This window comes from Astatotilapia calliptera, chromosome 10 (genome assembly GCF_964374335.1).
Source record: "Astatotilapia calliptera chromosome 10, fAstCal68.1, whole genome shotgun sequence".
NCBI classification, from domain to species: Eukaryota; Metazoa; Chordata; class Actinopteri; order Cichliformes; family Cichlidae; genus Astatotilapia; species Astatotilapia calliptera.
In genome coordinates this window covers 33,478,528-33,497,852 of record NC_137431.1, presented here as the reverse complement: position 1 = coordinate 33,497,852, position 19,325 = coordinate 33,478,528, and the positions used below count along the sequence as shown (strand labels likewise).

The window sequence follows — 19,325 nt, the reverse complement described above, 5'->3', positions numbered from 1 at the left end:
TGGATGCTACAACTTTGAGTGAGAGTCTGAATAGTTACTTTGTCACTTTATAAAACAGTTATTTCATACAAAATGATGCTTAATTATTCCATAAAAATAAAATTATACTAAGAAAAACTTTTCTTTGGAATTATATTAGAATCTGTTGTTTTAAAAGAAATAACAATAAAATTAATGTAAGGCCATTATTAAAAATAGAAGTTGTCATGAAATGTAAGAAAAAAAAAAGAAGAGCTGCATGAACCCACAGACACTCTGAGAGATAAACGTAAACACTGTGTAGATACTTTTGTACTATTACGAGTTATTAGCATGTCCTGAATAATCCTCCCGAGTCTGAGAGTTATTTGCTTTACTTATTATAATCAACCTGACATGAAATGACAGCGTGAGTCCAAAAACTCGTCAGGCCTCTTTATTAGGTACACATTGCTGGTGCCGGTTTAGCCCCCCCCCCCCCCCCCCCCCCCCCCCCTCCCAGGAGCTTCCTAAACTCTGCATGTTTCAGATTCAATAATTCCGAGAAGTGGGCTGTGTTGATGTGATGGCGTCCCACGGTCGATGTGTTTTACCATCCACATGATCAGTTTTACTCTAAATTTTCATCATTTATGAATTCATGTTTTGATTGTTGGGAAGTCAAATATATATTTTAGAAACTTCTAAAATCTTCTGTGTCTTGTATTTAATATATTCCTTGAGAGGATTGCATGAACTCATTATGAAAGTGTAAAGACTCCAGGGATCATGTGACCAGGTGCATTTGACCCGGCAGGGACAATCAAAAGAAGCAGAGTGAGGGAAAAAACACAGTAAGAAAACACTGAGGCCATCCAGTGAGGGCATTACATGTAAAAAAAAATAAAAATAAAAAAGGAAGAAGAAGGAAAAGTCAGTTATTTATATCCATTATTAATGCTGATAATTGAACACCTCACCATGAGGCTCAGATCCCCGCTGTCCTGAACAGCAGCTCCACTTTTTTAGCAGCTGAACTGATCAGAGCGGCCTGATCAGCTGACAGGCCCCGTTTACACCAACACCTAGCACCAGCATACAGTCAGCTGTGAACAGAAATCTGATGTTTTCATCACAATTTTTATTATTTGAGCTACACATCTGTCTCTGTTTCTTATTCTTCATTGGGCTGAGAATCAGCGCCACCTGCTGTTTGTCTTGTGAACCAAATCCAGATGTTTACAGAACAGAAAACAGAATTCTGGATTAATTTTTAATATTATTTTGAGGATTTTCTGGAAACGTATGTAAAGGTGTGTGACATTTGAACGAAAACATACTTAGACATGTTTCATGTAAAAAGAAATCTATGTAAGCATCATGTGGGGTGCTAAAAAAGTACAAATGTGCTCTGAAAAGATTACTTTGAATGAAAAATACAACTAAAGTTAAACATTTTACTATTTTTTGTTATCATTTATGATCTCCAATGCTTTTCCTTTTCCAGAGAACTGCATTTGTCATTATTAACAATTTACATATAAATATGCTACTGATTTAAAATGTAAATATCTATTTAAGTATTAATCAGGAACTTTTATTACTCTTCAAACCTTTTAATTATTTAAATTTGATTTCAAACCTCTTTTAAACATTTTAAACAAATCTGCAAATAAACAGATTTTGGTCCCTGCCTTGCTCATCAGAACTGTGCAGCAGGGATTTAAACCAGCAACCCTGCAGCAGAAGCCGCCCTCCTCCCTGTCCTCCGATCGCCCCTCCGCTGCCCTCCTGAAGAGGAATTATCTGCGTCTTTATGGATTTATGGGAGATTTATTGTTTTACGCTGATGAGTATTTAGTTTAGTCTGCTGCAGTAAAAATCACATAAAAGCCACAATAATTCACACCAGCATTCATGTTTTCAAGTGTTTGATAGTTCTTATATCGATATCGTGTCATGTGAGGAGCTTCTGATTAAACTGCTTCTGTATTTAGAACATGAATATTTGTTTTCTCTCTCTCATATATATATATATATATATATATATATATATATATATATATATATGTGTGTATGTAAAATAGAAGGCAGACAAATCTCATTATCTAAATATAAACATTCCCTAATTTGTGATACTTATTATCGGGGCCTTTTCATGCTAAGATGCTGACAGTGAATGATGAACATAAACATAAAGCAAAGGTCAGTAAATCACCTGATTAATTAAATGGAATATGACATAAACACATTTACAGAACTTTGGGTAAAATTTTACTTTCTCGAAAAAAGAGGAATAATAAAAAAATCTTATGAATTATTAGCATGTTGCACATTTTCAAACATTTCTGACGATGCTAATGTTTGTTGTAAAAGCAGCTACCAGCAATAAACACTGGTGTTTGTAATATTATAGCCAGTTTTATCAAATTAATTGAGGCAGTGTGTAGTAATGAATAAGATAAAAATATAGAACAGCAACAAACAACAATATTTTATATTTAATTGAATGTACCTAAAATAAGAAGAAACTGTGACCCTCAGCGCTTCATCCTGTGTCTATAATAGTTTTCCTTTCGTAGGTTGGTATTAATCTCCCACGTATGATTTCACTCCTATTGTACAGCTGTAAAACTGCAGACTAATCTCAGGACAGACAGGTTGGTTAATGACCTCTCACAGAATGAGCACATCCAGACTCGAAGGTGATCTTTCTTTAGGTCAAAGCCTCTGTGAGGTCAAAGAGCTTTTTTCTGAGCAAAGATGGAAACTTTAATAATGTAAAAACACAGCAAACAAACAAACTGAGGGACGAGTTTAAAAATCATCACGATCTCCACGAGCTTTATGTTCTTCTAAAGACAAAAACAAAATGAGAGACAACAAAGAAGAATTACAGAAAGAAACAAGCGAGAAGATAAGATGTATGTGTGAACTCTCTTCCATTTTCTTTCTGTTTCCCACTGTCACCTGTCTCCAGGTAAACCATTAACCAGCAAACAGCCATAAAACTCCACTTTATGGAAAGTTTGATGATGGTGGTTGTAAACAGCAAAGACTTTTATTGCCTCGCTGGCTGTTGTTGCTCACCTTGACACAGTTTGCATGGAAGAAAGAAATGCAGACGAAGGTCGGGCTGAACCCCACCCACGGCCTAAAAGTAGCTGCTGCTTCCCGTCAGGTTTATGTCTTATTAAAACAAATTGCTTCTAAAATGCCTTAAAATGAGCTAGAATGTGGTTCTAGCTCTGCCTGTTTAAAGCCCACTTCCTCCTGACTGGCCGGCTATATCCACAGTGTTACTGGATAATGAGGTTATTGCTTTAATGTTGCAGCTGGAGGTGATTTTAATGCTGGCAGATTTATCTGTAAGAACACAGAATGTTTATATCAAAAGTCTGTAATGTAAGAAATAATCGAAATAAAGGTTTTGGGTATTAAATCCAGAATATAGCAGCGGGTGGAGGAGAATGGATGGCCTTTTTTGTAATTAAAGTTTTTTTTTTAACATTTAAACAAGCATAACAACACAAACCAGACTGAGTGAGGAAGAAAGACGAGGAAAACGGGGGGCATTATAAATAAAGTGTTGTACACACAAGACCCTCTCAATTCAGACTGTATCTCACATTGTCATCATGCTGTAGACTCATAAAACTGTCACATTGTTCTGTTAGAGTCTGTCTTGCTGCTCAGTCTTCCCAGCATTTTCTCCTTCCACATGTTAGGGTTGGAGTCCGAGGCGCTTTCCAAAGTGTTAAAATAAGACAAACACACGTCACAAGCCCAGTGTTTAACACTCTGAAGCAGGGGCGATTTTAGCCCAAAGTGAATCAAAGCACCCCCACAGATTTCTTACTTTTTTTGACAATATTTGCTGTTTGTGTGACACACTACTAAAAATATAAAAAGCATACAGTACTTTACTTGTTTGAGACGTAACATTTTAACAACAAAAGTATAGATACCCCCCCGCCTCCCAAAGTGGTTTGTTCCAGCTCCCCCCTGCTCTGGCTCTAGCGCTCTGTCTGCCAGAGCGATGGTGGCTGAGACGCAGCGGAGCAGAGGTGGAAGTGTCTGGCTTAAAACAGGACATGTTGGCTGCATTTAACCTTCAGTTACTCTTTATATAGTTGGTAGGAAAAACATTACACCAGGTAACCTGCAGTGTTGAAAACGTGTTTTCTGACGATGTTTGCTGCCCTACAATCCGTCCTGCTCTGTAAAATCAGCCACATCTGACCGTCCTGTTGCTCCCATTGAAATGTTTACAGCCTGTTTAAAATCTAAGACTTATAATTGTCCGTAGCTGCTGTTGTTACCACTGTCCTGTTAGAAATGGATGCTAACTGACCTGGTGTGTGTGTGTGTGTGTGTGTGTGTGTGTGTGTGTGTGTGTGTGTGTGTGTGTGTGTCTGTGTGTGTGTGTGTCTGTGTGTGTGTGTGTGTGTGTGTGTGTGTGTGTGTGTGTGTGTGTGTACAGACAGCCAGGTTCATAATGGATATGAGGAAGTTTTTTCAAAAAAGGAGCCACGTCAGGTAAAAGTGTAAAATCAAATGATCCATCAATCAGGAATAATGTTGGATCAGTGTTTCAATGTTTATCTTTTATTAGATGTTCGTGTGGTTTGGTTATTTGCCTTTTGGTTGAAAGTACACTGAGAGGACTTTTTATTAGTGATCTTAATAGTATTTTTTCATATTAATGTAATTTTTCATCTAATTGAATCTATTTGTGTATGATTGTCAGTCCAAAGAGGGAACGTGAGGAGAAAGTACGAGGTGAGGAAGAAGCAGGTAAGCTAACAGACAGGGAGCAGTGACAGGCAGAAACTGAACCTGACAAAGAGGAAAACCTGATTTTACTCACAGTCTGGAAGTTGTGTCCTCCCTGTATTAAAGCTGCTAAACAGAATCTGCTAAACAAACTGGGCTGAAACATTTTGACCCTCTTTAACAACATCCCAACATAACATTATCATTGATCGGGGAGAGTAAAATTAATGATATATTTGTATGTGGTTCAGCCACAGCTTTACTGAAACCTCTGTAAAGCTGTAAAGAGAAGCAGATGCTCTGTTTCTACAAATGTTTTAAGCTTGTTTCAAAGATTCTGTACTGCAGCTTTAAATGTTTTCCAAAAGCACACACACACTTATCAGTGATTCTCACACTTGTTACAGTGTGGACCACCTGATAAAAGGTCAAGCTCTCCCAAGCACCACTATGAAAGCATGAAAGTCATAAAAGATCCACCACCATCATCAAGTTTGCTGACGACACCGTCGTGGTGGGCCTGATCTCTGATAACAACGAGACGGCCTACCTGAAGGAGATTAGGAATCTGGAGAACTGGTGCCAGAGGAACAACCTCCTTCTAAACATCAGTAAGACAAAGGAGCTGATAGTGGACTTCAGCACTAAGCAGGAGAGGAACTACCAGACCCCCGTCATCAACGAGTGCCCAGTGGAGAGAGTGGACAGCTTCAAATACCTCGGAGTTCACATCACGCAGGACCTGTCATGGTCCTGTCACATCAACACCGTGGTGAAAAAGGCCTGACAGCGTCTCTACCACCTCAGACGCTTGAGAGACTTCCAACTGCCCTCCAAGGTGCTCAGGAACTTTTACTCGTGCACCATAGAGAGCATCCTGGCGGGAAACATCTTAACCTGGTTCGGGAACAGCACCATGCAGGACAGACGAGCTCTACAGAGGGTTGTGCGGTCAGCTGAGCGCACCATCCGCTCCGAGCTCCCTGACCTGCACTCAATCTACAGCAGGCGGTGCTGGACCAAGGCCAGGAAGATGGTGAAGGACCTCAGCCATCCCAACAACAGACTGTTCTCTCTGCTGAGGTCAGGAAAGCGATTCCGCTCCCTGAAGACCAACACAGAGAGACTGAGGAGGAGCTTCTTCCCGCAGGCGATACGGTCTCTCAATCACACCACCACACAGTACTGACCCACACATATAGTTCTTACACACACACTGGACTTTCTGGACTTTGGTTTTGCACAACACTGGTCACTATATTCTTCATTTCCAGTTAATACTTGTACAGCTGCTGTTATTGTGTATATATTTATTTATATTTCTTCATACATTCTTATTTAGTTCTATATTGTGTATTTTGTTGTACAGTTATTTTATTTTCAACTTTAATTTATATATTTTATCTTATTCTTCCCAGTTAAATTTACCCTTCATTCTAATTTGTGTTGTACAGTTATTTCATTTTTAACCTTAATTTATATTTTATTCCTTCCTAGTTAAATTTACCCTTTTTAATTTTTCATATTTATTTCCTATCTTATTCATAGCCTTTTCCTTTTTTGTTTTCTTTAGGTCACGAGCAGTTGTCCAAGCATTTCACTACATATCGTACTGTGTATGACTGTGTACGTGACAAATAAAATTTGAATTTGAGATTTTTTCATGCATGGTATACATTCTACCACAGGCTGTTGCCTCCAGTTTTATAGTTTTTATTAATATTTTGTAATAATTTCTTCTGTTTCGGGAGTGTTTTTATGTATCTGTATTATATTACACACACACACACACACACACACACACACACACACACACACACACACACACACACACACATTAAAAGTGAATCTCTGTCCAAAAAATGCTCTCAGTTTACTTTTCACTCACTGTGAGCATCATTCATTATTCTCCCAGTAATGAAGGTTAGGATATGTATTTTTATTTTTATTCCAATCCATTCTTCTTTTGCAGCATTTAAATAACCTTGATCAGATTTGATGGTTTTGTTACAGACTTTAAAAAAAGTGTTTTGCTTTTCTTTCACAAATGTGGGATTAAATTGTGTTAAAATGTACAAAACAGTGATGTCACGCACCCAATGCAAAGCTTCTTCAAGCTGCTGCCGTCAGGGAGGAGACTGCGGAGTCTCCAGGCCAGGACCAGCAGACTGAAGGACAGCTTCATCCATCAGGCTGTCAGGAAGCTTAACTCCCTCCCGATTCTGCCCCCTCTCCCCTCTCTCCTCCATGGTCTCACTGAACTCTGTCACACACACACACACACACACACACACACACACACACACACACACACACTCTGACTCACTCACTGGCCTGCACCAGTTACCAGTCACTTTGTGGAGCATTGGACTGCCATTACCTCATAAGACTTTGTTGTTATACTATCTCTTACTGTACATTACTAAATCTCCATTTGCACTATTTGCCTATTTGCACTACTCTGCCTGATTTACACTTAATGTCATTTACCCTTACCTGAATATTGTATATTGTATATTGTATAGCTTTCTTGTTAATTTGTATTGTATTTATTTAAATTTTTACTTTTTAATTATTTTATTTGCATTTTTAATCACTCTCTTATATTTAAATGTTCATTGCTATTTCATCTAGGGTTTGACAGTAACGAAATTTCTATTCTCTGTATGTCCTGTACATGTGGCAGAATTGACAAATAAAGTTGACTTTGACTTTGATGTCATGTTTTGTGACGAGGACCCAGGCACAGAGAGACTTGATGAATTTAAGAATCTTATGATTTAATAAAGAAATTTGCAGACTTGCACAGAGATGGTAAAATTATGATGACTGATAACAGAGACGAAGACAGCAGACGGTGAGGACAGGGAGGAGCAGGGGTTTAAATGCACCGAGGAGACATTCAGAGACAACTCGGGACAACATTTAAGGACGCAGGGACTGACAGAGACGGGGAAGACGTCTTATCGTGACGTGTAAAGTTTATCTTGCCTGGCTGGGCAGCTCTCTGGGTGCTCAGCACCCCTAAAGCTCTGATCCTAGAATCGCCCCTGCTCTGAAGCCTGCTTTGTAACTGTGACACCTCACCTCTGTCCCCCAATAGGCACAATCTCGGTGAGCTAGGTAATTTAAATTTCACCCATCCCTCCATATATTTTAAAACATTTTCCCATGTTGGGGAGACCAGTAGTGATGGGATTTCCGGCTCTCTTTGGAGAACCGGCTCTTTCGGCTCCCAACCGGCTCTTCAGGTTGTTTTGTTGCTTTAATTAATTTATTATTAACAATAATATAAAATTATGCACAAAAGGAATTACTAATGTAAAAAAAAGTGGTTTTATTTATATGTTTATATATAAATATATGTGGTGGCCCCTCAAGACAAAGCACGTACAAACTCCAAAAAACATTTCTAGTGTTAACTGAACTTCCAAACAGAGCTACCTAGATCACTTAAATTACACAATTGAAAGCATGTGTGTATTGTTTGTGTATTTATACACAAGCACTCATATATATTCAAAACTTTAAAAAAAAATGTTCATTTACCTGTTACTACCACACACCAAATCTGGTCGTTGGTACTTCTTGGCTTGTGTAGCCACGAGGTAACAAAAGCTCAACACTGCCCCCTAGCATCGTGGAGCACCTCCGTTGTGTTTGTACGTGCTTTGTCTCTAGAGGCCACCGTAAATATACTTTTATTTATTCACTCCATATAAAATGTAATAAATAAATCATATAATACAAAAGCCAACTATTCACATTACTGTTACTATCTGTCCCTGAAAGTGTGACGTCAGTGAACGGTTTTACGTCTCTCCGTAAAGACGGTTGCAATTTGAAAAACATGGGCGGGGCCTTGTTAAAATTCGCCCTTTTTTCTCTGTTACGTCCGGAGATGGGACACAAATAAACAGCCTCTGCCAAGCAAGCCCTGTTCAACTTTGTTCGGTCAAAGAAACTATAACCATGAGTGGAAGGGGCAAGGGAGGCAAAGGACTCGGAAAGGGAGGCGCCAAGCGTCACCGTAAAGTTCTCCGCGATAACATCCAGGGAATCACCAAACCCGCCATCCGCCGTCTTGCTCGTCGTGGCGGAGTGAAGCGTATCTCGGGTCTGATCTACGAGGAGACCCGCGGTGTGCTGAAGGTGTTCCTGGAGAACGTGATCCGTGACGCCGTCACTTACACCGAGCACGCCAAGAGGAAGACCGTGACCGCCATGGACGTGGTGTACGCTCTGAAGAGACAGGGCCGCACTCTGTACGGCTTCGGCGGTTAAACTCATTCACACCAACTGAAAGAACTCAACGGCTCTTTTAAGAGCCACACACCTCCCTTTAAGAGCTTTGGTTGTAGATGTTGTAACCTTTGATTATATGGGTTTATGTTCTTTTGCTCTGGACATATATGCTGACATACATTTTAGGTGGTGGAAGGCTTTATGTTACGATAACGCATGGCTCTATTAAATAACAGCTCTTGTTTTAATTGGTGTTCAGAGCTATAATATGAAATCTGAGTAGGTGAATAAGGTAACTACACTGTTCTTTAATAGTGTCCGACTCTGGAGGTTATTCCTGGTTGTGAGGCAGGGTTCATCCTGGACAGGTTTTCCATTTCAGGGGTAACATGGTCTCAATTTTATTTGCCAAAACACTGGAGTGGAACAAACTTGGCGAAGCGAAGTGGCAATAGTGATGTGTTCACATTAACAGACATTATGGCTGAATACACAATAAGTAAATATTACATAGAGCAATCACTGGAATAACTATTGTCAAATACAGGATTTACATTTATGTTGAATTATGTAATGCATGTTTAAGTAAAAACCTGTTTATATGCTAGGACTATAAAGTCCTTCAATAGTAAAAACGATGCATGTGATTTAAAAAAAATGTCTAGTTTGGTTGCTCCAATAAGAAATATTACATGATGTTTTCAGTTTGATATCAAGAAGAACATCAATACATTTCTGAGAACAATCATCTATGATATGAGGCATCACTAACTGTAGAAGCACAGATTCTTTAAATTCTTATTTCTTCCAAATATCTCATAAGTTTCACTTTAACGTGCGCATTTCAATCTACTTTCTTTAACTAATGCCACAATCCCGACGTGTCGCGTTGTGAATGTTAAATATAGTCCAGTGAATGAAAGCTGAAGGTCATGTTTTTTTTCCATTGTGAGACTGCGCAGTAGCAATTTACCCACCAAAGAAAGGGAGCAACAGCTCGACCAATGACAGGCGGGGATCTGCACAGCCTTATTTGCATACAGCGGAAATAAAAGAGAGTCGCTCTGCGCTGACGGGCACATTCTCTGCTGTGAAGTAGCGACGAAGAAAAATGCCTGAACCCGCAAAGTCCGCGCCCAAGAAGGGCTCCAAGAAAGCCGTGACCAAAACCGCCGGCAAGGGCGGCAAGAAGAAGAGAAAGACCAGGAAGGAGAGCTACGCCATCTACGTGTACAAGGTGCTGAAGCAGGTGCACCCCGACACCGGCATCTCCTCCAAGGCCATGAGCATCATGAACTCGTTCGTCAACGACATCTTCGAGCGCATCGCCTCTGAGGCCTCCCGCCTGGCTCACTACAACAAGCGCTCCACCATCACCTCCAGGGAGATCCAGACCGCCGTGCGCCTCCTGCTGCCCGGTGAGCTGGCCAAGCACGCCGTGTCCGAGGGCACAAAGGCCGTGACCAAGTACACCAGCTCCAAGTAAACTGCAGCTCTGCTGCATCCACCCAACGGCTCTTTTCAGAGCCACTCACCTCTGCCGAGGAGCACATGTCCTGAGATTTTCCACTGTAGTTGTTTGATGATGATGATGATGATGATGACAAATCTTACACACTGTTTGCCTCATAATTAAATGCAGTCTTGAATCTACAAATGACAGATGTGGTGAGCTAGCATCATCATACCCTGCGTTCTGCAGGGTATGATGATGCTAGCTCACCACAGCAGTCAACACGGTTTTTTTTCTTTAGACTGTTCCCCAAGGCTCTTGGGGCTCTCCACTGGAGTGAATGTTAAAATTCTCACCGGCTGCTTTCATTTACATGTTTTCATATGACACTATTGGATACTACTATATTCTATGTGGAATTTTTAGAAAATACTCCATAATTCTAAGACAAAGCCATCATTAAAAAAAAAAAACAAAAAAAACCAAAACAACTTTCTACGACAGTTTTGCCCATTTCTGTTAATTTTGTTGTAAGTATTCCATGTCATAATATTCCTCTTGTTCTCCCGAGAAGGAACTGTAACCACATAATTTCCTTTGGGGTTAATAACATATTCTGATTAGGAATTTCTGAAAAAAATATTACATTAAAACACTGTTTTAACAAATTACTTTTTAAAAGACAAGCTTTTTGATAAAACTGCATTCTGCCCAATAATCACCTAAAGCTGGATTCATGGATGAAGAGAGCCGTACGGAAGATAAGGAAAGTCAAAGGACATGTCTGCTTTTGAGCATAGGTAGGGCCAAAATGGCAGCATTCACTACGCCCATTATGTGTAAAAAGTAATGTGTAAACTTGACCTGGGAAAGGAATAATCTGCTCATCTACACAGGTCTCAGCAGACTGAAGCTTTCTTGCACTCTGACAAGAGACGAGCTCATTTGTTAACATGATGAATCTTGAAGAATCTGTCATGAGTTATTTCATTGGCTATAATGAGATCAACTGAGCAGCTGATTTTGTTTCATGTAAAAAATAATTTCAACCCAGATTCAAAAGGGTTGAAATTGGATTGAGATAGAGCAAAGTAATGTGGTTTAGTGCACTTCTAGCAAATATACATCAGTCTGCTGAGATCATGGAAAGCCTGTGTAGATTGAGCAGATGTATTTCAGCTGTGCAAGAGAAACCAAATCCCCCAGTGTAAAAGATCGAGCTTTCACATTACTTCTAATCCATAGTGGATTGTGGGTGTTGTTACTTCGTCCCTAATCCGGCTCCTTGAAAGCTGGTTTACTGATTTACTCGTCCTCAAACATGTCACCTTCCTGCTGCAATGCCTGGATCTGCTCCACCTCATCTCCCAAAAGCTCAAAGTCTAACCCTCCTTCCACAAACTTGAATCAAATCCTTTCTAGCTCTTTCAGCCCTCAGCTTTTTGAAGTATTAAAAATGGAGGTTTTAAGTCCTGCTGTCCACCACAAAGGACAATGAATAAGTTTTATTGTGAAAGGGTTAAACTTATTGTACATCTATGACATCTTAATAAACCAAATTGAAGATTGTAATGTGGAAGAAACAATTTCATCTTTAAGAGAAACAATCTCTGAAAACAGTTATCACGTAACCTCCCTGATTGCCATAGAATGTGGAAGCTGCAGTGCCTGCCATTTTGACAAAAAGTTAATGTTCTCTGTTTCTGTTATTGTAAATGAATGACATTGCAAGAATGTGTACTGCGAATTTTTTCAGTGTATCTGTTTATATTTATATCTACTTACATTTTGGGTTTTAAAGCAGTAAAGACAGCAGGAATATTGTACGAGTTTTAAAGATGCATTTTCATTTGCAGTAAGTGCTTCAAGAACAAAATAAAATGAAAAATGCTAGTTGTTTGAAAACAAAACAGACTTTGCTCAGACATCATGAGGAGGCTTTGGTGTGAGTCTTTATGATAGATGTGTTGATAGTTCACTGGTCTCCACATTTGATTTAGGCCAGGTGTTTAGACTGGATATCATCTTTGATGGAACCCTGTCAGGGATTTGTGTCCGACCTCGAATCATGTGTTAGACTAATGAGTTAATCACTATATTAAATCTTATTAAAAACAAATAAAGCTGAAATCGGTTCAGGTCCACACTGGGGCAGGAAGGTGGACGGGGCTCATGAAATTTGATTCACCAAAAAAAGAAAAAAAAGGCAGCGGTCTTCTATTACGTCCGCCACTCAGAGATAAGACTAGAGAGCTCGCGTGGGAGGTTATTCAACTTTGTTCGGTCAAAGAAGAAACAGTAACCATGAGTGGAAGGGGCAAGGGAGGCAAAGGACTCGGAAAGGGAGGCGCCAAGCGTCACCGTAAAGTTCTCCGCGATAACATCCAGGGAATCACCAAACCCGCCATCCGCCGTCTTGCTCGTCGTGGCGGAGTGAAGCGTATCTCGGGTCTGATCTACGAGGAGACCCGCGGTGTGCTGAAGGTGTTCCTGGAGAACGTGATCCGTGACGCCGTCACTTACACCGAGCACGCAAAGAGGAAGACCGTGACCGCCATGGACGTGGTGTACGCTCTGAAGAGACAGGGCCGCACTCTGTACGGCTTCGGCGGTTAAACTCATTCACACCAACTGAAAGAACTCAACGGCTCTTTTAAGAGCCACACACCTCCCTTTAAGAGCTTTGTTCTTTGATGTTTCTTATCTTGCTAATCTTCTGATTCCCAACTATGACAATTAAAAGGCATTTGATTTAATTAGTCTCACTAGTAAGGCATGTGGTAGTTACAAAGATTATCAAGGGGTCATTTGGCATGGTTGTCTCTGAACCTTCAGCCTTTTCAGTATGAAAAACGCTGGTGTAACATGGAAAAATGCAAGCAGTGACATGTTTTTCTCTAATAAGCCACACACCACGGAAGTATAGCTTCAGTGTGTTGTCTGCTAAAACTGATTAGTTCAAAATGCCATCATGAAAATTGTTGTCACGTGTTTTGTGGCTTTATTAAAGGATAGAATCAGAGGGACTTTGTTTATTCCCATGGGGGCAATTAAGAAACAACAGAGCAGCATAGCGTTGAAGATAGACCTGGCATAAACAGGCAGTAAGAGTGAGATAATAAATACTAGTGGTGTGCGGATCGATACTGAAATAAGGATTCTTCCGATACCAGCAATTTATGTTCTAGAATCGATTCTCATATTATAATATCAATATTTTAGTACTCTGGGGTAAGTTTGTTGTTTTTCCATTAAAATGAACGCAGTGGAAAGAAACTATACCATTCGGATCGTCTAATTTGGAAGGAACAACTTCCTCTTACGCCTTTCATAGTCATATGCGAAATACGGCTGTATAACTGTGTGGCAGCCCCTGGCGTGCACACTCACAACAATGGCTGAGCGCAAACAGAGTCATGTGTGGACGCGTTTTACCTCCACAAACAGCCCAGGCGTGGTTTGTGATGTATGTGGCAAGACCACTGACCTCGTCAAACACCTCGGAGTAAATCACATCACAGAATATGATGAGCTTATGTTGAGGAACTGAAGAGGAGGACAGTAGTTTATGTATATGGGTGTAGGGAAATGGTCTTAATCTGCTGGAGTTAAAAAGCAGAGTGGCTTTGGGGACAAAGGTGGCTCTCCTCCTTTCAGTCTTGCAGGAAATGCAGAGGTGTCACCCAGAGGGGAGCCATTGAAATGCGGGGTGAAGAATGTGAGAGGGGTCGTTGATGATTTTGGCTGCCTTTCTAAGGGCCTATTGGCTGAAAACCTGTGCCAGAGTTCTGACAGGCAGGCCAATGATTTTAGAGCACACTGCTGCCGGGTGCTGCAGTCTGTTCCTGTATGAAGGCTGAGGGAGTGGAACCAGCAGGTAATGGATGGTCATGATGCTTTCCAGGAAGGCGTAGTAAAAAAGTCATCATGATGGGTGTGCTGACTCCAAAGGAGCTGAGTTTCCCAAGGAGGTATAGCTGTTGGTGGCACTTCTCGAGAATCTCCTCAGTGTTGGCAGAGAATTTCAGAAGGTTATCAAAGATGGTCCCCAGGTATTTGTAACTCAACTACCTCCACTGGCTTCCCGTGGATGGTGGTGGTGACTGAAGCAGCCAGATCCCTCTGCCTACTGGAGAAGGTCACCACCATCTCTTTGGTTTTGCTCACGTTCAATTCAATTTTGGTGCTGTCACACCACTCTACAAACTCCTGCAGAGCGGCCCGTGGTGTTGTGAGGGGATACACAATTAAAGCATATATAGAATAATTAAACAACAATGATCTCTGGTTCAAATTCACAAAGATGGTGGTGGCACTTAAGTTGTTGCTGGAAATTCAAAGGATACTCATTTTGAGGCAGCATCTTAACCGTCACAGTTGTTGAAAGATGTTTTTTTTAAGCCTTTATTTTCAAGTTACATGGCAATTTACATCAAAGCACATGTCAAGACATAACAATTTGCAACACACACACAGAAAGAATAGAGATAAAAAAATACTCAAAATTATTTATCTATTCATATGTTTAAAAGATCCCAAGGTAAAGGACTATTGTTCTTCTGTTTTCTCCTCCTCAGATCTGGAAAAATGTTTTTACCAACAGCCTCATTACTAATCATTTTTTTGTTTCCCAACCACTTTAGTTCTTGTTTTCCAAATGTGGGTATTAACAATACACATGATTAACCAGAAAAGCCATCTTTTACTATCAAACATTTTTCTTACTTTATAGCTTTTATGTTGTTATCAATGTCAAATCCCACCCTAGCCATTTGTTGTCTAATTACTGTTCTATAACAAGATCACAGCAGATGTTCCAACGTTTCATCCCCAGCACACTGTGACTTTGGACATTCCTTAGTAGTAACGTAGAAGCTTCAATGGACTACTGCTCCAAAGCAGTGAAAGAGCAAAGAAAGAGCAACCCTGATACACCTTAAATATATGAATACATAATCTTTTAGGACGTGTTGCGTTGCAGCAAGTAAAGTAAAGGATTATATTTGTACTTTTTTTTTCTCTGATTAGAAATTGTACTACACATTTCTTTCAGTTTGATTTCCAATTAAAGCTGGACACAAACATATGTGGTTTGAGAAATCAGAACATGAACAAGTAACAGTGAAGCAGCACAAATTCTCTTATGTCCCAAATACCTCTCTGTTTCCCTAAAACACTGCATAAATGTCATGAAACCTGCTTTCTCAGCATCACTGAAAGAGGCGAGCCGCATTTCATAGGTTAAATTAAACAGAGGGCTGTTGCCGAGGTTTCCTTTACTTTACATTGTGCGACTGCCAGTAACTTTTCACCCACTAAAGAAAGGGAGCAACAGCTCGACCAATGACAGGCGGGGATCTGCACAGCCTTATTTGCATACAGCGGAAATAAAAGAGAGTCGCTCTGCGCTGACGGGCACATTCTCTGCTGTGAAGTAGCGACGAAGGAAAATGCCTGAACCCGCAAAGTCCGCGCCCAAGAAGGGCTCCAAGAAAGCCGTGACTAAAACCGCCGGCAAGGGCGGCAAGAAGAAGAGAAAGACCAGGAAGGAGAGCTACGCCATCTACGTGTACAAGGTGCTGAAGCAGGTGCACCCCGACACCGGCATCTCCTCCAAGGCCATGAGCATCATGAACTCGTTCGTCAACGACATCTTCGAGCGCATCGCCTCTGAGGCCTCCCGCCTGGCTCACTACAACAAGCGCTCCACCATCACCTCCAGGGAGATCCAGACCGCCGTGCGCCTCCTGCTGCCCGGTGAGCTGGCCAAGCACGCCGTGTCCGAGGGCACAAAGGCCGTGACCAAGTACACCAGCTCCAAGTAAACTGCAGCTCTGCTGCATCCACCCAACGGCTCTTTTCAGAGCCACCCACTTCTTCTGAAGAGCACCTCCTTGTGGCCTTAAATGTAAAATAAGCTTGACAATCATCTACTCAATCGCAACTGTCGAATCGCCATTAAAACGTTGTGTTGCTACAGTATATAACTGTCTTCCCACATACATCGCACACAGCATCATTTCTATGCTGAATGTAAATACATGATCTGTGAACAAAGTCAAGTTTGCGTGTTTTCTGTCTTGGCTTCTTATTGGCTGCACTCTTGCGGAGGAGTAGCACACATGAATAGAAGGCAATTGTAGCCCCTATTAACAGGGTACTGCCCACTATCCTGCTAAGTAGTGTTTACTTTTATCTGTATGTCGCCTTTACGATTAAAAATAAATGTAATCAAATTAGATATTTATTTTTTCATATGGGAATTGATCTTGCAACATGAAACTACGGTATTGGAAGTATTGATATTTCAGTTTCGCTCCTCATGCCTCAGCCAGTGAGTGAGACGGTAGACAACGGTGAGAAGGAGAGTCGTGCCACAAGAGCCGGCTTTCTGAAAACAGCCGAACTTTCCATCAGTAGTCGCAACTGTGGCTTACTGTTTACCAAGTGCGTTAAATAATCCACATGGCAAACAAGAACAAACTTTTACTGTAAGTAAAATGCCTTCAGAATGTAAGACATGAACATGTCAACCTGTATCAAGTTAGAACAACAGGAAAAACTGGGCTTTGACAGTAAAACCGGTTTGACTCGGATCGCATTTAAAACCAAAGCAGGATCCACTTCATCTAAACAACAAACCCTTTCTGCAGGATTATTAATCTGATTAAGTTATAAAACAATTGAAGATATTTACTGTATGAAGAAAATTGCACATAAAAATAGCTGGACTGATGTCTACATTTCTTAACCTATCAAGATAAGCCTATCACTTTATTTTTCTTTACACTGGTTTGAATATCACTGTAGTGATATGTTGTTTCCGTGACACAAAAGTATTATATTTTACAATAATATATTATTATATAATATTTATTATTATAAAATTACACATGTAAGACATGAATCCTTACAATAACTACGTTATACAGAAGCCCAATAAAGGATTTTAAACAAAGGTCCATCCAGGCTGTGTTTATATTATTAACTAAACTAATTAATAATGACGACCGTTGTATTTTATTGTTCTAAAATTAGTCTTTAATCTTTTTTAAACGTACTTTTAATCTCGTATCCATAAAGGCGCACATTTCAACCGCCTTGAAGGGAGTGGTTTCCTTTAAATTTTCAAATTCTCTTGGTCCAATAGCTGGGCTGATCCCGAACACGCGGGATACTTGTCTGAACCAATCAGCGCTACCCTAGCGCTGCCTGTTCCTATATAAGCGCGCGAGTCACTCCGCTGAAGTATTCGTCTTTTGCTGAGAAGACAAGTGACTGCATAAGGAAGAAAATGGCCAGGACCAAGCAAACCGCTCGTAAATCCACCGGAGGAAAAGCTCCCAGGAAGCAACTCGCTACCAAGGCTGCCCGTAAGAGCGCCCCAGCCACCGGAGGCGTGAAGAAGCCCCATCGTTACAGGCCTGGTACCGTTGCTCTGAGGGAGATCCGCCGCTACCAGAAGTCCACAGAGCTGCTAATCCGTAAGCTTCCGTTCCAGCGCCTGGTCAGGGAGATCGCTCAGGACTTTAAGACTGATCTGCGCTTCCAAAGCTCAGCTGTCATGGCTCTGCAGGAGGCTAGTGAGGCTTACCTGGTCGGTCTGTTTGAGGACACCAACCTGTGCGCCATCCATGCCAAGAGGGTTACCATCATGCCCAAAGACATCCAGCTGGCCCGCCGCATTCGCGGAGAGAGGGCTTAAACTGTTCTGAGACCAGTTTACACAAAACACAACGGCTCTTTTAAGAGCCACACATCTTCAGTAAGAGAAAAGGTTCAGTTGTGTGTTTTTTTTTTTTTTTTTTTTTTTAAATTTAAACTGCACTGGGTTATAACGAAGTGTTTGGGGAAAACACTTCATCAGATTGCCTGAAGCCTTATGTCACCCAGTGGGAGGCAATTGAAATTAATTACATAAGTGAAATTTCCATTACTTAAAATTGTTTTGTGATTGATGCTTATGACAAATATCTTAAGATGGCCAAGAAAAAAGGTTGGGTGTTTGTAGTGTTTAAGAACCAGACCTAGTCAAGTTAATTTGTTAGTACTTTACTGCAAAGGATGATCCTGCAGGAAGGGTGCTAAATGAAAAGGGGAAGTCTAAGATGCAAGTGGCAGGGAGTCTGTCAGAAGTTGCCCCACAAGATGTTTGTTTTTGTTGAATATGATGGAATGAAGAATTGCACTTTTTACCTCGTGGGATAACATAATTGAATAATACAAAATAAGCTCTCAAGTAAGACGGTGTGCATGCAGTTATCATTTCTTCCAAAAAATGCTAAAATAAAGAGAACGCTAAAACAAATTGCACACAGTGTGTACAAATTTCCTGCTCCGTCTTGGTCTCAGGATGTATAGAGGCAAGAATCAGGTGCACCCAAAGGGAATAAGTGCATTAGCACTTATTAGCTGAGCACGAAGAGGGAGCGTGAGAGACTAACAGAGCTGCAGTAGAGCATCACATATGGTCAATGGTAACTTTATTGTCCCCAGTAGGAAATTGATTTGCAGTCTGTCCGTACAGAGAGACAAAAACAGCCCAAATTTTATCATCAAAAATGTGCAGTGGCAACACCCTTATGGTTTAGTACAACAGCAGCTGGTATAAAGAGACACTCTTTGTCTTCACTGCAGGCACTTTACACCAACGACCTGAGGGAAGCAGCTGAAAATCAATCAAGAGAGGACGCTCTGAGCATAATATGACAGAGGTTGCCTTCCTCAGCACCTTTAGCAACTTGCAAGACCAAGATTATTGTTACAACATAAATGTAAAAGTTTTAGAAACCCATGGTTTTTATTCTAAGTTAATAAACTGTTGCAACCAGCAGAGCATATAAGCAATAATTTTATATCTCTACAAAGTCAGCTTCAGGTGTTCCTTCATCTC

At 40.7% G+C, this 19,325-nt stretch overlaps 5 protein-coding genes across 5 annotated transcripts; all 5 read left to right on the top strand.

Moving 5' to 3' along the window:
• Positions 1-8,616: 8,616 nt before the first annotated feature.
• On the top strand, positions 8,617-9,069 carry LOC113030156 (histone H4). The gene has a single exon (XM_026181325.2). It carries the CDS (start codon positions 8,707-8,709, stop codon positions 9,016-9,018), a length of 312 nt encoding a protein of 103 aa, XP_026037110.2. The 5' UTR covers positions 8,617-8,706; the 3' UTR covers positions 9,019-9,069.
• Positions 9,070-10,044: 975 nt separating this feature from the next.
• LOC113030149 (histone H2B 1/2) lies at positions 10,045-10,628 on the top strand. The gene has a single exon (XM_026181320.2). The coding sequence runs from the start codon at positions 10,091-10,093 to the stop codon at positions 10,463-10,465; it is 375 nt and encodes a 124-aa protein (XP_026037105.1). The 5' UTR covers positions 10,045-10,090; the 3' UTR covers positions 10,466-10,628.
• Positions 10,629-11,096: 468 nt separating this feature from the next.
• Positions 11,097-13,188, top strand: LOC113030155 (histone H4). Its single transcript, XM_080307397.1, has one exon. It carries the CDS (start codon positions 12,605-12,607, stop codon positions 13,046-13,048), a length of 444 nt encoding a protein of 147 aa, XP_080163523.1. The 5' UTR covers positions 11,097-12,604; the 3' UTR covers positions 13,049-13,188.
• A 1,627-nt stretch (positions 13,189-14,815) lies between these two features.
• On the top strand, positions 14,816-16,489 carry LOC113030147 (histone H2B 1/2). Its single transcript, XM_026181318.2, has one exon. The coding sequence runs from the start codon at positions 15,883-15,885 to the stop codon at positions 16,255-16,257; it is 375 nt and encodes a 124-aa protein (XP_026037103.1). The 5' UTR covers positions 14,816-15,882; the 3' UTR covers positions 16,258-16,489.
• Positions 16,490-17,662: 1,173 nt separating this feature from the next.
• Positions 17,663-19,265, top strand: LOC145431512 (histone H3). Its single transcript, XM_080307396.1, has 2 exons — positions 17,663-18,209; positions 19,070-19,265. The coding sequence occupies exon 1, from the start codon at positions 17,727-17,729 to the stop codon at positions 18,135-18,137; it is 411 nt and encodes a 136-aa protein (XP_080163522.1). The 5' UTR covers positions 17,663-17,726; the 3' UTR covers positions 18,138-18,209; positions 19,070-19,265.
• Positions 19,266-19,325: the final 60 nt, after the last annotated feature.

Bases quoted from the DNA above. Each gene is read 5' to 3' on its own strand.
- LOC113030155 (XM_080307397.1), top strand. From the start codon at position 12,605: ATGAAATTTGATTCACCAAAAAAAGAAAAAAAAGGCAGCGGTCTTCTA.
- LOC113030149 (XM_026181320.2), top strand. From the start codon at position 10,091: ATGCCTGAACCCGCAAAGTCCGCGCCCAAGAAGGGCTCCAAGAAAGCC.
- LOC113030156 (XM_026181325.2), top strand. From the start codon at position 8,707: ATGAGTGGAAGGGGCAAGGGAGGCAAAGGACTCGGAAAGGGAGGCGCC.
- LOC145431512 (XM_080307396.1), top strand. From the start codon at position 17,727: ATGGCCAGGACCAAGCAAACCGCTCGTAAATCCACCGGAGGAAAAGCT.
- LOC113030147 (XM_026181318.2), top strand. From the start codon at position 15,883: ATGCCTGAACCCGCAAAGTCCGCGCCCAAGAAGGGCTCCAAGAAAGCC.